Source organism: Grampus griseus (genome assembly GCF_964374135.1).
Source record: "Grampus griseus genome assembly, chromosome: 18".
Classification (NCBI taxonomy): domain Eukaryota; kingdom Metazoa; phylum Chordata; class Mammalia; order Artiodactyla; family Delphinidae; genus Grampus; species Grampus griseus.
Window position 1 is genome coordinate 10,424,924 of NC_139012.1, and position 16,883 is coordinate 10,441,806.

The 16,883-nt window shown below is 42.3% G+C and overlaps 1 protein-coding gene across 1 annotated transcript in view; it reads left to right on the top strand.

Moving 5' to 3' along the window:
• Window positions 1-14,519, top strand: part of TMTC4 (transmembrane O-mannosyltransferase targeting cadherins 4) — a 61,618-nt gene extending 47,099 nt beyond the window's left edge. Inside the window, exons 13-18 of the mRNA XM_082676013.1 lie at window positions 81-188; window positions 280-421; window positions 5,458-5,572; window positions 6,607-6,719; window positions 11,798-11,867; window positions 13,420-14,519. Of these exons, the coding sequence (XP_082532139.1) occupies window positions 81-188; window positions 280-421; window positions 5,458-5,572; window positions 6,607-6,719; window positions 11,798-11,867; window positions 13,420-13,568 (697 nt within the window). The 3' untranslated portion in view covers window positions 13,569-14,519. The remainder of the gene's footprint in view (window positions 1-80; window positions 189-279; window positions 422-5,457; window positions 5,573-6,606; window positions 6,720-11,797; window positions 11,868-13,419) is intronic.
• The last annotated feature ends 2,364 nt before the right edge of the window (window positions 14,520-16,883 follow it).

Below are 16,883 nucleotides of genomic sequence, written 5' to 3' on the forward strand. Positions count from 1 at the left end.
AGGACCCCAACTTTAAGATAAATTTGCCAATTCCTGAGTTTAGTGAAGACTACAGGCTTGGTTTCTCTCTCCACTTCCAGATTAAATCCGAAGTATGTTCATGCCATGAATAATCTGGGAAATATCTTAAAAGAAAGGAATGAGCTCCAGGAAGCAGAGGAGCTGCTGTCTTTGGCTGTACAGATACAGTAAGCGTTGTTTTATAATCATGCTCACGGCGTGGAAATGCGCTCCAGCGTTCTGGGAGCTGAGCCTTTCTTTTCCTTGTTTATCTTCCAGGCCAGACTTTGCTGCCGCGTGGATGAATTTAGGCATCGTGCAAAACAGCCTGAAACGGTTCCAGGCGGCCGAGCAAAGTTACCGAACGGCGATCAAGCACAGGAGGAAGTACCCAGATTGTTACTACAACCTCGGGCGTTTGGTAAGCACATGGTGCCCTGTGGCTGCGGCAGAAAAGCTTGGTTTTGTTTCCTTCTTTATAATAAAGTGAGAAGAGCGACACCCATTCTAACCCTCTACATCTTATGAAGCTCTTTCACATACTTTTATCTCAGTTGAAGGTAGCTATTTGATTTCCTCACATGTAGTTTTTTTTTAGCTCTAATTAGAGAGCAAGCCAACTTGAGTTAGCCAAGTTTAAGAGATCATAAAGGCAACAGGTTAAACTAAGGAATAAATTACAATTTTTAAAAGTCCCTTTGTGCCCTGTTAAACAGTATTCCAAGGGGTTACTTCCTGGTAAACATTGGTCTCTCTGTTTTTAAAACACCAATTGAATAAAAACAAATTTAAAAAAAGCAAACCCATAATGTGACTTCTGAGTTTTCCTCTTCTGCTGCCTCAAGGGACTGTTCCTGCATTTTTACAGGTAACTATCCCCCCATAAAAGAAAGCTCAGGAGCCCACAAAAGGGCTTTGAGATTATTCAATGGAAATAGAACATAATGTGTTCTGTAGAGACTTGCTCTTTTTGGTTACTAACAGGATATTTATAAAGCTGTTATTGCTCTTGACTTTTTTTTTAAAAATATAGTTTCTTTCTTCAAATAAATAATACAGCAGTAGCTCATACAGTAAGTTCAATAATCTTAAAATCTGAAAGCGTGGGGCTTCCCTGGTGTCACAGTGGTTAAGAATCCGCCTGCCAGTGCAGGGGACACGGGTTCGAGCCCTGGTCCGGGAAGATCCAACATGCTGCAGAGCAGCTAAGCCCGTGCGCCACAACTACTGAGCCCATGCTCCGCAACAAGAGAAACCACCGCAGTGAGAAGCCCGCGCACCGCAACGAAGAGCAGCCCTGCACGCCTCAACTAGAGAAAGCCCATGGGCAGCAACAGAGACCCAACGCAGCCAAAAATAAAATTAATTAATTAATTTAAAAAAAACTGAAAGCATATATTGCTAATGATAGTGAAATAGATTTTGTCATCATTTCTGAATGGCCTCCATGAGGACGCACAGCTTAATTATTAAAACTCTTGCTTTCCTTAATAAAGAAAATAAGCGCACACCCACAAAATGGTAGTTCTGTGAGGTGATGGAGGTGATAACGAGAAAAACAGTTTATTACCGTGTGCAGTGGGCAGACAAATGGGGTAACTCAAAGGGATGGTTAGAACTTGGGCTTATGTAGCATCTTAGCAGAGAACTATACATTTGTGGAGAAATGACAAGACAAAGAAAGAGGTTTCAGGCTTCCAAGCTGACGAACTGTGGGAAGTTTAATATATGGGGGAAACCTCACATATATAATGAAGTGAGGTGTGTTTGTGTAGGTTCGTCTTCTCCATAGCCATAAAACTTCCCCAGGAGGGGAGGCCCTCCTCCTTTCTCAGAAGTTTCTGCTTTTAGTCAGATCAGGAAGCTCCAGCAAAGCTGCTTTCTGCATCTGTTGACTCTCAAATGCCTTCAGTGCAATAATCTTTATGCCAAAATGGTATATTTGGGGTGGCATTTTTGGGTCCTCTATCTTGTTTTCTTGGAGTAGGGGAGAGACAGTAAAACTCCACTGTAATCATACCAGTAGAGACCAGAAAATCCAGTCACACACAGAGCAGGGTGGGTCCTTGCAAAGTTAATGAAGTGAGAATGGGATCTGGGAACAAACTGGGTATTATCCAAATACTTGCATCGGTGGTTATTGCAGGGATTACTGTTTCTATTTACTGTCTACACTAGGACTTGCGTGACATATTATACTTGAGATCCACACGAAATCTTCTTTCATTCTTTTTTCTTTTTCTTTTTTGGAGGCAGCTCTTTTTTCAGGGTATTGTTTGTGAAGTGAGTGTATCTGCCTGGAGCCCTCAGTTATACTTTAAAGCTCTAATACTTAGCGGTCTTCTTCCTTCCCCCAGTAGCTGCCTGTCACTGCAATTCCTTGGGGTTTGGAAAATTGAGAATTAATGCTAAATGAGCCAAGTTACGTCCAAAGAAAGGAAGATAGAATGCAAAATAGAAGATTTTAACATGTGCTCCAGGCCCTGGAACTCATCCCCACTCTCACTTAGAAGATCATCTGTAGTACTGACTATATTGAGACCTTGTACTGTTCTCTGTGTACTGTTTACTAATTATGCTACCGTAAAGTAATCTTTCTGTGTTCCCTCCTGCCAACTGTTCTTGGTTATTTAAAGATTTTGCTCTCCTTTGTTGTTTAATTATCCAGCCTTTGCCTGCTTGACAGCTTAAAAGCATTAAGAGCTTAATCTTCAACAGCTCAACCAGTATATTTTTATATCGACAAATAATAGGAACTTAATAACTGAAGGGTTTCCTTTTTGAAAAAACCTTCCTTAGTCACTCTTCAGTAGTGGGAGACAGAAATGTGTTTTGATTTCTGGATACAGGAAAGAAGGGACTATAATGAACTTCTCTTGTGCCGTAGGAAATTGGGAAGAGCTGGATTATTTGGGACACATTACTAACATTAGAAAATTACGGTAATAGTGACTGGAGACAGTTCATTTTGCAAGGACTAATTGCATCAGGCAGGATCCATTCAGGAAAACCAAAACCATGCTAAGTATTTTTTTTTAAATAATCTCTCTCTTTATAAAAAAATATTTATTTATTTTGGTTGCACTGGGTCTTAGTTGTGGCATGCAGGATCTTTAGTTGCGGCATGCAGACTCTTAGTTGCAGCATGCATGCATGCGGGATCTAGTTCCCCAACCAGTGATCGAACCCCAGCCCCCTGAATTGGGAGCACAGGGTCTTACCCACTGGACCACCAGGGAAGTCCCCATGCTAAGTATTTTAAATAGAGAAGATTCAATACAAGGAATGGGTTAGACAGTTGTTGGAAGAACACACATGGAAAGGTGACATTAACTCAGAGAGTAAAAGGAAACCCTGTAGGGTTAGGGGAGCACATGGAATGAAGTGATGCCACCAGAATTTAAGAGCTCATAGAAGGCACCACATCTCAGGAGCTACCATCACCTGAAGGCTGAGATTGTGACAGAAGGACCAAAGTCCAGCCCAGGGACTGTGGAGGGAGGGGACATGGCCACTGTAGAGACACTGCCAAGGACAAGGAAGGAGAGAGCGAGAATGGAGGGAAAGCGCTACTCCGTCTTCCAACTATCTGATCATCACCTGTGACTTCTATTGGCAGAGAGACTTGACCGGGGGCCAAGTAGCAAAGCACCATGGGAAATGTAGTTTGCAGAGCATAGAAGGTTGAGCATAGGACTAATAGGTAAATAACATGCTTATTACCCGTCCACTTTCAGAATGGGTAGTTCTTTCTAAATCACCATTTTTCTCTGTTTCCCTTAAAGTGCTTGTTCACTTTGTATAGATGGTATAAAAGGTAAAGTTCAAGGCAGAATAGGAGTGTTACCTGGTTCAGGCTGGGGTTGTTCTTCAATAAATAGTAATGAAAAATAATAAAATATGTAAAGAATGTTTTTGTTGTGTAAACGAAGTTATGTTGGTTTTCCTGGGTGCCTTTGAAAGCATGTCACCGCAGATCGTCTCCACGTGACTCAATTGCCTGTCACTTGCTGGAGAGAACTGGCTGAGAAATCAATGGAACATCAAGTATAAAGAGAATTAAATGTTGGTATAATTGGGCATCCTAAATTATTTTAAGTCTTTGAACTTTACATGTTTCCTCATTTAAGGGCTAAAGTATTGTAACTGGAGTCTCTGAGTCTCTTGGGAAATTCCGACATCTTTAGCAAATGGATATTCACAAATGTTTCTGTAATTCCTTAAACCTTTCTTTTTCTTGCGTACTGTGCCACCTGTTTGCTGTGTGTGGGGTCATGGGGCAAGTCACAATGTTTCTGTTGTCTAATGAAAAGACAGACTTGACAGTAAATAAGGAAATAGCCTTAAACTCTGATAAATTGTAATCTTGTGTACTTTTTTGCAGAGTTAAGGGAACTGTGTTCATTCAGATGAGATGTGCATTTGAACAGAGTTAAAGAGGGCAAGAGGGTCACCTGTTAAACAATCCATCACTTTCCCCCTCTGCGTGCTTTTATTAACTATGCGGATTGACAGCCAGCCATTTCATATTCTGTTGTCGATGTTAACATTCCCTCTCAAAAGAAAGCAACAGATCATTCTCTCCTTCCTGAAGGAGGCAAACAGGCTCCAAACTGGCAAAGACGTTTACATTTACTGCTTAAGACTTTTCCAACCAGTTCATAAAGTATGTCTGATGTACTCACAGTTTTATAGGAAGCTTAGATGTAGGCAGGAAGACCATTCTTCACAAGGTGAATTTGGCACATAGAGCTTTTAATCACATTAAATATTTTGTTGACCATTTTAAATAATACCTTATCAAAGATAGACTATGTGAAGTCTTTCTGGAAAAATACTAAGGATTAGGTTTTTTCCTTAACCTCTCTGAAGTAGTCTGAAACATGCTTTGACACCTGGAATCACTAAATTATGGGTTGTAGTTAAAAGGTTGTAGGCTTGGGCTCCCCTGGTGGCGCAGTGGTTGAGAGTCTGCCTGCCGATGCAGGGGACACGGGTTCGTGTCCTTGTCCGGGGAGATCCCACATGCCGCGGAGCGGCTGGGTCTGTGAGCCATGGCCGCTGAGCCTGCGCGTCCGGAGCCTGTGCTCCGCAACAGGAGAGGCCACAACAGTGTGAGGCCCGCATACCGCAAAAAAAAAAAAAAAAAAGGTTGTAGGCTCAGGAGCTAGACCACCTGGTCTCAGTCCCTGCTCTCCCATTTCTAGATATGGCACTGTGGGCACGTTACTTCCTTTCTCTGTGCCTCAGTTATTTACTTCATCTGTAAAACGGGGATAGTTCTCTCCTTCACTGAGATTGTTTGGAGGCTAAATGAGTTAATATGAAAAATTAGAAGCTCGATAAATACAAGTTCGGTTCGGTTTGGTTTCGGGTTTGGTATGGTTATATCTTGTAGAAAGAAAGCACAAAAAAGAACTGGAATATTGATTGGGGGTGTCCCTGCTTTCTGTTCAGTACGCAGATCTAAATCGTCACGTTGATGCGCTGAACGCGTGGAGGAATGCTACTGTGCTGAAGCCAGAGCACAGCCTGGCCTGGAACAACATGATCATCCTCCTTGATAACACAGGTGTGGAGAAGCGATTCAGTCAGTCCATAGTATAGTGCCGTTGGATAATTAGGAAACAGATGCTTGTGCTTTTTTTTTTTCCCTAGTGTGTGTTAGAGTTTTGTTTGTTTGTTTTTAATTAATATGGGGTTCAATATTTTACATGACAAATATGTGTGTACTTCTAGAATATGGAGTTTCCTTTGACATATTGCAATATGAATGTTTGGGAAGATGACCCTTCGCTTAGAGTTGGTGTTGAGTAATGGGGGCAGGTGTGCACTAACATCTCATTTCTCCTGAAGCCTGTCATCTGGCAATGGCCATCATCTAGGATGCTGGAGGTACCTGGAGCAGGTACCATCCATTTCTGGGCTTATGAAATGGATGGTGCTAGGTCCATGCTCTAAAGTTCATGGATGGTACTCAAAGGAGGTGCTCTCAAACCTACACTCAGAGATTCTTATTTTCGATATAATGGTAATAAATTTGGTGACCTGGTTTCTTAGCCCGTGCGAGACTCAATCAATTAGAAGTTTCTCCGTTCCCCTACTTTTAAAAATCCAGCCATCCCATAGGAAATGATAGTTTTCATTTGGCAGAATTTAAAGCTAGTAAGCCATCTACTCAGTGTGGAGGGAGATACACATCTTGTTCCTAATGAAAGTGTAGCATGTGAGCTTCAATACTATAAACATTCAGTTATTAAACTGTTGCTGTGATATTCTTACTCTGCAGACTTGTTTTCTCCGATTTGGGTATAACTGGTATCTGGGGGAAATTGAAATTAGATTTTACATGCTTTGACAGAATTCAATCAAAAGCTGTTGGTATGTCAGAATTGTGCTGGACTGCAGTGGCTTTGCAACTGATAGGTCGTGTGTGTGTGTTGAGTGTTGTGTATGTGTGTGTGTATTACATGTTCTACATTGATATTCTTAAGTAGTTTATTCATAATCATTGTACGTAATGCACATAAGCCCTGTTAATTAGAGAGACTAAAATACTAGTACAACGCGAACATGTTTTTTAAGTTTTCCATTGTTCATTCACAGGTAATTTAGCCCAAGCCGAAGCTGTGGGAAGAGAGGCACTGGAATTAATACCTAATGACCACTCTCTGATGTTCTCCTTGGCAAACGTGCTGGGAAAGTCCCAGAAATACAAGGTGTGTGAACTGCAGGCCGTGATTTCTTGCAGTGAATGCCAGCATCTGACAGGAACCATCGATGTAACGTCTGCCCAGTTAAATTCAGAATTCGGCCCAACTAGTGGTAGCTGCGTACCAGTGTGGCTCAGTCAGTTTGCTTTGAGAAGCTGTGCAAGAGGTGAATTTGTGGACTCAGACTCCACATGCTTTCTGGTCAGAATTCACCAGCATTGCTCAAACGTGGGAGGGGAGGAGAAGCCAAAAAAATCCTAGCAGATGCCCCAGCTCCTGGCATGGAGCTATGATTCTGTCCCTGGTGCTGGGGCTCGTCCTCTTCTGCACAAAAAGAGTACCAGCCCGTGGAGAATATAGGATGGGTTCTCGCTGCTTCCAGGTTTTTCCTCACCTACAGGAAGTTACAGGTCATCTGCAAAGCCCTAGAAGTTTCTGACCAACGAAAACCACAAGATATTGCATCAGGCCTCTAACTAACTGGGGTCCCAGGGTGGGCCAGGAGTAGACCTTGAATCAGAAGGCACGTAACTCCCTGGATATTGAAGGGGACTCTGTTCCTAATAGCACTGATCTCAGATTTTAGTTTTGTGTATCAGAACCACCGAGGGAGCCCGTGAGAATACGGATGCCCGTATTTCTCCCCATGGCTCCGTTGGGTAAGGTCAGGGAGTATGCATTCTAACCAGCATCCCGGCTTCCTAGCACAGATGTTACAGAAAACACACTTTTAGAAGCTGTGTCTTCGTCCTTTCATGAGAGAAATATTTCCTTTTTGAATCAGCGGCCATATCTGATTTTGATCACACTTGGCCTAATAGTAGTGATTAATTCATACTTCTCCTGTTCGGCTCATTAGATATCATTATCGGTATAATTTTCTGTAACAATACAGTAGTAAGATGTCTCATGCATTTCTATCCTTTTTGAATTGAATAATCAGGGAGTTTAATAGCATCAGAATACATTTTTGAATTTCTAGATTTTGCCCCCAGATAACCTTTTGAGGGGTTTCGTTTTATTTTTTACAGACCTACTTGTGTAGAGGAGAGGGAGGTGAGGTGTGTGGGTTCCTTTCTAATGACTTTCCAGCCATCTGTCAGCCTGGAACGGGGTGGGAGTGTCCAGTGACCATCTTTGAGATGCAGCTTATGTGATCATGTGCTGATTTTTCTATCATCCCACAGCTTATAAACTGGAATTCCTAGTAAGGTGACAGGACCTGGGGTTGATTTGGGTTCCAGTTCACAGTGGTGTTTTGTATGGTTTTTTTTTCCAGATAAAGTAGAAAATACTCCATAAAGCAGAGTGGAGAAATGGGTTTCCTGTTTCTCTACACATTTTGCATCCTAACTGTCTAGGCCAGGGTGCTGAGCCTAAGATAGGAAAACAGAGGATGAAATCTGAAATAAGGAACTGAACTTTGGGCACTGGGCGGGGACGCTTGGACGAAGAGGTGACGTGGTGGTGACTTGCAGGGGTGGGGCAAGCAGACCTTGCAGCTGGGCCACCGTCCCCATCAGGACAGGTGTCTGTGGTCTGTGCACCTCCCTTTCCACCTAGGCATTTGCTGTTGTAGATTATCACTAACTCCTGGTCAATGTCCTTAGTGAGCCTGGAGGCTCCTTGAGGCCGGAGTCTTAAGTCCCATTTTCGTGTCTCCATTGCTGCTCCACCCCTCCCCAACCACTGGGCATTTGTAAGTGCCCAGTGAACCACTGTGAAATGATGGAACACATCCCACGTTCGGTTCTGAAATGTTCAGGCTTCCGGAATCTATTTTGAGACTTCGATGTGAGCATTCTCATTACATCCAGGTGATAATGGGGCACCTTTTTAATCCGAGCAGCCCTTTTACCCAAGAGCCATCACTTAACCACTCCTCAGTTTATTCTTCTGTAAAATGGAGATGGTGCTAAGAAAGAAATGCACAAGAAGGTAATTTATAACTATGAAACATTGTATACATGTATACATACACGGCAGTAATTTTAGTCTAGTGATTATTGAATGAAACTCGAAGGATCATGAAAATCCATTAGCATTTATGATGCCTATTGCCGTTTAATTTCCAAAAGTGATGTTTTTCAGTGGTGAACATCGCCTCTCGTGCCGATTCTCTCTCTGCATCACCTGTTCCACGGGCCCTGTAGTTTAAGAGCAGATTACGTCTAGAGAGCAGTTTCCCCAACTCCAGACATTTATGTCATACCCTTATGGATTTTTTTTTTTGGCCACATCTAGATACTACTTATTATTCACTTGATATATTTCTTTAAATAGATTTTAAACACAAATGGTAATTAAAGTAGAAACATGCTATCTTTACTAGAAATATAAGGTAAATGAAAATAGAATAATTTTACTAAATCTCAGGTAGGTACTACTACTGGCTCAGGCTCTGAGCCTGAGGGTGAACCCTCAGTTAGCCTCAAAGGGAGATTGGAAGGTATTGGGGGGTGACCCCAAACCACCACCAAACGGAGACTTTGTCTCAACTGAACTGGAAGAAAGGAAGGTGAATTGAAGAGGGAGCTATTCTTGCTATGTGACTGGTGGTTTCAACTTCACGTTGGACCACCCACATTCCCTTTCCAGCCAGAGTGTTCTGCAGGGTGTTCCTTGTGAAAGCCCGTTTGGGAGAATAGACGCGGGTTTAAGGATGCTGCTGAGATGATGCTGCAACCCTGGCGGCCGGCGTGGCTGAACTGACCTCCGACTGCCCAGTCCTTGCCGCCTAGACAGAAAGACCCTCACTTGCTCCTTTGCAAGGCCTTGCTCTGTCCCTGGTGTTACCCTAAACCTTGGTCATACACATTTTGTCTAACACACTTTAGAAAGTAATATGTTATTTTACCTGTGTCTGTTGAGGAAAAACAATCCCTGATTTTAAGCATGAGTTTATTTATTTGTTCCTTGGCATAAGTCAGCTCATTACTTGGGTCTTGAAGCATCCTTGAACCTCCACAGAAGATCAGTTTATGAATAGTTCATCGCTTCCCAGAACAGGGCCATTAAAAAGCCTGATTTAATAGATGAGCATTTCATGGGCGTTGAATACCTGCGGGCATTCGTGTTGTAACGAGGCCTCCAGTCCCAATGTTACCCAAAATGGAGCATGTCTAACCCACACTCACAGCGCCCCACAAACCCACTCTTCCTCCTGATGCCCCTTCTTTTTTCAATGTGCCATTGTTTTTCAGTCTTCCAGGCTTGGAAACTTTTTTTTTTTTGGCCACGCTTTGAGGCATATGGGATCTTAGTTCCCCGATCAGGGATCGAACCCGTGCCTCCAGCATTGGAAGCACGGAGTCTTAACCACTGGACCGCCAGGGAAGTCCCCAGGCTTGGAAACTTTGAGTCCTTTTCTTCTTCCCCTATTACCTCCCTGATCCTCATACCCACTCCTTCCCACCAGCCTTGCCTTGCCAAGACCTACAGCCCCTAGACAGGCTGTAAGCCCTCACCCCTGCGCCATTGCCCACTCTCCTAAACCCCACTACATCCTCCAAACCTGACTCTGACTGCACGTCATCCTGAACGATGTCCGCACTTGTGGGCGCTTGAGAAATGAGTTAAATGAATCAAAAAACGAATCTAGCATCCCCTAGAGAACTCCTAACTTGCCTTTTATCTCTACATCTGTTGTCTCCAGATAACACTGCTTCCTTTGCATGTGGAGGAGCATTTTAAAGTAGGTTGAGGTTCCCCAGCCTTTCCATTTCTTATACTTGAGGTTTTAAATGGAAACATTTGAAAATCATCAGAAAGAGCACAGCTACAGATCTGCACAATCCATTTGATTTTTCGTTTGTTTGCATTGTTTTCATTTTTGTTTCCAGCACACCTAACATAGCAGGAAAACTTAGACTTCCTTGAAGGAGTTTTCTCTCCCGCAACTCGGAATGTAGACCCTGACTTTGAGCCGAGTTCTGAGAGTGATGTTTGCTGACATCCTCCGTGTAATCCTGACATCTTCATTCATTCCCTCACAGATCACATTTCTAAAATACAGATTTTTCTCTGCCAGCTCTGTCTAAAAGGTGGTGTCAGAGATGTTTGCCCAGCCAGCACAAGGCAAAGGAAACTGGTCTCCCTGCACTTTATAAAACATGTGATCCTGGATATGGGAGGCCCCCTGGGAGAAGCTCATGTAGGGCACAGATAGAAGGTAAAAACCTGTCCCCAAACCCCCAGCCTTGGTTGTTGAAGCTGAGCCTGTGACCCTGATTAAAGCATGAGTGGCCCTTTAGGGACACGAATGTAGATGGTGTGATAGTCACCCCCGGCAGCTGTCGCTGAGAGCAATGAGGCATCTTTATTTTTCAACATTATGGTAAAAAGGGGCCATGCAGTCGGCCATGGTCCCACGATGAGCAGGCGAGAAAACACTTGGCCGTGTTTCTCTGGCTGGGTTGGAAGTGAATACTGTATGGGGGAAATGCAAGTCTCTCCGAGAATCGGTTCCGCACTTCAGGGGCATCTGGTCACACTCACGTACAGTCCTGCAGTGGCTGAGGTGACAGGTGGCTGTTTCTCCCTCATTCTCTCTGCTCATTTCCTCCAGCTGAATGGGCTGCTTCTGGGTCGTTGAGGGGGTGTGCGTTCTTAGGGGAGGTTAAACAGACTCCACCTCCTACCTTGAGAATCTTAGAAATGAGCTCATCGATGCTGACCAGAAATGACATTTGTGTGGGTGTCCTCAGCAGCCCGGTACTTCCCTGATTGACCTTTGCTCATCCTGCCCTGGACCCTGAACTGAGCTACTTGCTTAAAGTTGCAGAATTCGCACCACTTCAGGGAGGCAGGTGGTAGAGTCATTAGCATATTTATCCTCTCTGCGGCCACCATCCCCTGACTTCTGCCCTGTCACCTTTGCCCAGTCACACACTGCCCCAAGGGATCACCCTTCCGAGCCTCTTCTCAACAGGGTGTGGCCCTGCTGGGCTCCCAGATGTTTCCAGAAGGAGGATTTGGTGGAGCAAAACAAGGACGTTCAAAGTTTGAAACCCATAGGCGATAAAACTGCATAAAACTTTTGCATCGTGTGGAGTACCTTATTTTTTATGTATTTCGTTTTTTAGGAATCTGAAACTTTATTCCTCAAAGCAATTAAAGCTCATCCAAATACTGCAAGTTACCATGGCAATTTGGGTAAGGAGATTTTTCAATTTGAATCATATCGAAATTCTGTGTAATTTTAATGAAACAGGTGCATTTCTGTAAAATCACTGTTGGGAGAGTTGTTATTCAAATCTAACCTGTATTGGCCTTTATAATCTGGTTCTAAAATATGGCATTTTAAGGAAATTATCACATTAATAAGGTAGCTAAGTAACAGTCATATTTACAAATCTTAATTGCATGATCAGAACAACTCCTAAAATCCCCCACTAGTTAATCGCCTTCTGATATTAAAACTCAGATTTTGTTTCTTTGAGTGAAGAGCCCTGGATAGTTAAACTGAGAAGTACTTTGGAAGTTTGCAGTCTGACATGTGTCCTTTTGCTTCTTCTGTAGTGGACCTTCCTTATCTAGCCTGGTTTTCCCTGCGTTCTTCTGTTCTGTGTCTTGGCTAAGAATGCATTCACAATGACTTATTCCCTAGAATTCCTTTCTTTCATTTTTGCATCTCAATAATTTAGAGTTTTAGAACATAGCATGTTGATGTTTGGAAGGCTCAGTCACGTGAGTATTTTTTCACCAGATCTCTTCCCTATAGACTCTGTAGCTTCCCCTTGGAAAAGTGATGAAGCATCAGTGGTTGCTGTACTGCCCACATAGAAAGATAGTTTTACTTAGAGAATCATTGTAATAGTCAGAGGCTTACCATTCTAATGAGTAGATTTCTTGGGACTTCCCATGTGGTCCAGTGGTAAAGAATCTGCCTTACAATGCAGGGGACTCTGGTTCGATCCCTGGTCAGGGAACTAGGATCCCACATGCCGCGGGGCAACTAGGCCTGCCCCCCACAACTACCGAGCTTGCGCGCTTCAACTAGAGCCCACGTGCTCTGGAACCCGTGCGCCACAACTACAAAGCCCACGCGTCCTGGAGCCTGCACGCCACAACTAGAGAAGAGAGAACCCGCACGCCACAACTAGAGAGAAGCCCACACGCCGCAACAAAAGATCCCACGTGCCTCAATGAAGATCCCGCGTGCCGCAACTAAGACCCGACGCAGCCAAAAAAAAAAAAAAAAGTAGATTTCTTTAACTGTCATTTTATGGTCAGATCTTGATGTTAGAGCCCTGAATTCCAGCTGGCAACAAACAAGCTATTATTTTGCCAAAAGGTATAGGAGACTCTTTGTTAAAGTAAATGGCTGGTCTTCTACATGGTCAGAGCGCTAAGCAGTGCTGGAGCCCAGCCCTGTGCAGCCTGGCTTTCGGGAAATTTCCTGGCAACATCAAGAAACTTAGTGTACTCTTCCTTTTGCTTCTTTATGTAACAATGTTGCTGTAGGGAGATGGATCACGCCTAATGATATGAAGAACCCTGGGAGTAACTGGGGGTGGTTAAACAGACATTCACCAGGGAGTGTGATTACAATAAATAAAGTTGGCAGTACAAACAATATTGTTTTAAACAATGATTTTTGAACACCGCTTGCAGAGGTTCTGTAATATTTCTTTGTACAAGTGGTTGGGAATACCACAAGTTATTCAGAAGCATTTCCAATGAAATTGATCTCTTGCTATTTCAGCTGTGCTTTATCATCGTTGGGGACATCTAGACTTGGCCAAAAAACACTATGAGATCTCTCTGCGGCTTGACCCAATGGCATCAGGAACTAAGGAGAATTATGGTCTTCTAAGAAGAAAGCTGGAACAAATGCAAAAGAAAAACGTCTGAGCCTTTTTCCTTCATTTTTTGAGTTTGTGTGTGTGTGTGCATGAGGCAGATCATTAATATCATGTGCTTACGTTTAACCATTTAAAAGTCTTACATGTTATCATTTTTTTTCTATGAAAACAGACATGCAAAAAGATTACAGCACCAGCAATATACTCTCGAATGCTTGATGTGGTTTTTGCATTGAAATTGTATTTTTTCAGACAACTCAAACATAAATTCTAAAATTCCAAGGATGAAGTCTTTTTTAATTAAAAAGAAAAACAGAAAAAAATTATCTTGAGCGACTTGCAGCAGAATTAAACCTGCATTTGGGATGTGAGTCGTGTTGTTGTAAAGACTCATTATTAAACATGGATTGTGAACAAGAAATGACAAACTGACTCCTACAATTTATATAAATATCTAATGTGTCTGTATATTAGAATTTTTATTTAATGACAAGAAAGAGTAAATTAAGATTTTTTTAATCTTTTTTTTTCCCAAACAATGTGCTATGAACATCATTTGTAAGGAAATATTTATTTGTATTTTTTTTTGAATGGGGCAAATAATTGAATAGAGAATGGAAATTTTAACATCTAGTGTATCTACACTTTTCCCGTAGGAAGAAATTCACTCCTGCAATATTTTTTGGATTCTTCAACTTGTGCTGTTTCATAACATAGGAAATTATGTAGTATCCTGCATAAACTGTCACTATTAATAGAAAATTAAAGCCATGCTTTAGGCAAAAGCAGGCAGCCTGATGTCTTTATTTTTGTTATATCCAGTATTAAGAGGGCTACACACTTCTATGTAAGTTGTTTTTTTGTGTTTTTTGACTGGAAAGCAGTTTTCTATTTAGTTTCATGGAACCATAGTCATTACTATATCCAAAAAATGCAAGAGGTAAATTTTCTCCCAAAAGGAACCACATTTGGGGAGTTTGTGATATTTTTAAGAATTGGACTGTCCTGTTTTATTGGGTCAGAATAATCATGTTCGTTTTGTTTTATCCTCCTACATATGCTGTTGACCTAATGATTTATGCAATCTCTGTCATTCCTTATGCAGTAAAATTATTACAGAAACCGGTATACAAGTGTCATAGTGCCTCCTATTAATCATCTATTAAGATGATTTTCAAATTATTTGACTCTGTCCTCTTTGCGTTAAAATGAAATCAAAGTGACTGATTCATCCTTTCTAGAATGTGGCTTCTATTTGGTTTTAGGGACCATTTAATAGAACCGCACTGTGGAGTCCTCCAGGTTCTAAAATATGGGCTGAGTAGATCCCACATGGAGATGAATTTGATTCTCTACACTCACTTTGTGGGGGGCCGGGGGCAGACCTGCGTAGAGTTGTAAATCAGTAATTGTAACCTGCAGTGGTTGAGATACTTCAGAAAAGAAAGTGCTGTGTTTCAAACATTTCAGAAATGGTCCCCGAACAACAGTAACAATTTATAGAGCTCTTAGGGGCAGGAGCTGCCTTGTTCTTATTTACGTCCCTGTAGCACTTAGTTTGGCAGATAATAGAGGTACTGTATGCTTGTTGACTTTTTTTTATTTAAGCAAATTTCTCTCTTGAAACAGTGCTTATCTTTTGAGAATGAAGAAAAAAATATTTCTGGTAAAAGCTCCTTCAGGATTTTTTTTTTTTTCTTTTTGTGCTGATACTAAAAGTTGAGTGTCAAATCAAGACATGCAAATCTGGGACCCCTGCCTACAGAACGAATCCCCTTAGCTTTCACTGCTCCATCTCAGGATTTCCATCACAGCTGCCTTCTGTCCAGAGAAAACAGTCATTCATTTGACTGATATTTCAGGGAGTCTTTTATCTCGGCCGATTTTGGAAGTACGCCATGATGTTCCTCTTTTCCTTCTTTTTTCCATCTTAAGGCAGCCACCCTGTAATTTATTTCTTGGGTTTCCTTTCTAACAAGACTGAAGTGGAAATCTGTCTCCCAGTTCCCCTCTTATTTGGTATTTTTTTCTAAACTTTGTTTTTGTTGCTAATCACAGTAGGGGATTGGGTTTGGGGTGGGGTGTCAGAACAAACATAGGGATTGTTGCCATTTTGGGAAATCTGAGAGTCAGAATCATCCTTCACCTCCCTGATAGCGAACATCACGAAACCCTGGAATGTGGTTTGAGGTTATTTTTTGTTTGTTTATCTGCTACATTTCTTCCCTGTTTAGATGCACTCTTACATTTCTTAAAAATTCCACCCTATAGATGTAGCCTACTATGCCTTCACAGGGCTCTTTGGGGTTCTGATTCTATCACATTTCTTAAGCATGGTCTTTACATTTTATTTCAAATTACTGAGTTTAAATATCATACAGAATAGAAGACCAAGCCCCACAGCAAAGCATTGGACGTCTGTGTTCACATTCACACCTATCAGCTTGGACTTTGGGGTGAGAAAACATAGATTTGGGTCTTGGCTCTAGTGTTTTGATGTCATTGGCAGGTCATTTAGTATTGCATAAGTTCCAGTTTCCCATCTGTAAAATGGACAGGATAAGACATAAGACCGCCCTCTCAGTAATGAGGTACTTGGCTCAGTACTTGCCTCAATAAATGATAGACTAGACTTTTGGAGGAAGGTGTAGATTTTGCATCAGACAGATTTGACCTTAAATGCATTCATTCCCTCATTCAACAAATATTAAGTGGCAGATACTCTCCCAGGCACTGGGAGGGAAGTGATGAGGGAAGTGGACATGGCCCCTGGCCCTCATGCAGCAGACAGTGCAGTGAGAAACAGTAATTGTCAGTCATATAATTAATAACTGAAGCGGGAGACTGGGTCTAGCCTGAAGAGTCAGGAAAGGGTTCCCTGAGAAGGTGACTTCTGAACTGAGATTTGATAAGCAGAGAGGAAGATCACTAGGCCAGTGGTTCTCAACAGGGGAGATTTTGACCCTCAGGGGACAGTTGGCAATGCCTGGAGATGTTTTTGGCTGACACAACTGATGGGGGTGGGAAGATGCTACTGTACACCTTACAAAGCACAGGACAACCCCCTACAAAAAAGAATGGTCTGGCTCCAAATGCCAGTAGTGCTGATGTTGAGAAAACCTGGACTGCACACAAAGAAGAAACGGCATACGCAAAGGGCCTGTGGTGAGAAAGATAAAGTACTTGGTGAACAAAGTCCAAGGGAGAGGGGGAGGGGTGCTTGATGGAGTTGGTAAAGGTGACGAGGTCCAGACTATGCCAGGGTTTGCAGACCACACGGTCTTTATCTTAAACCATGGGAGGATTCAAAACGAAGGAAATTATCAGATCTATGTTTTGAAAAGATCACTTTGACTGTTGGTGG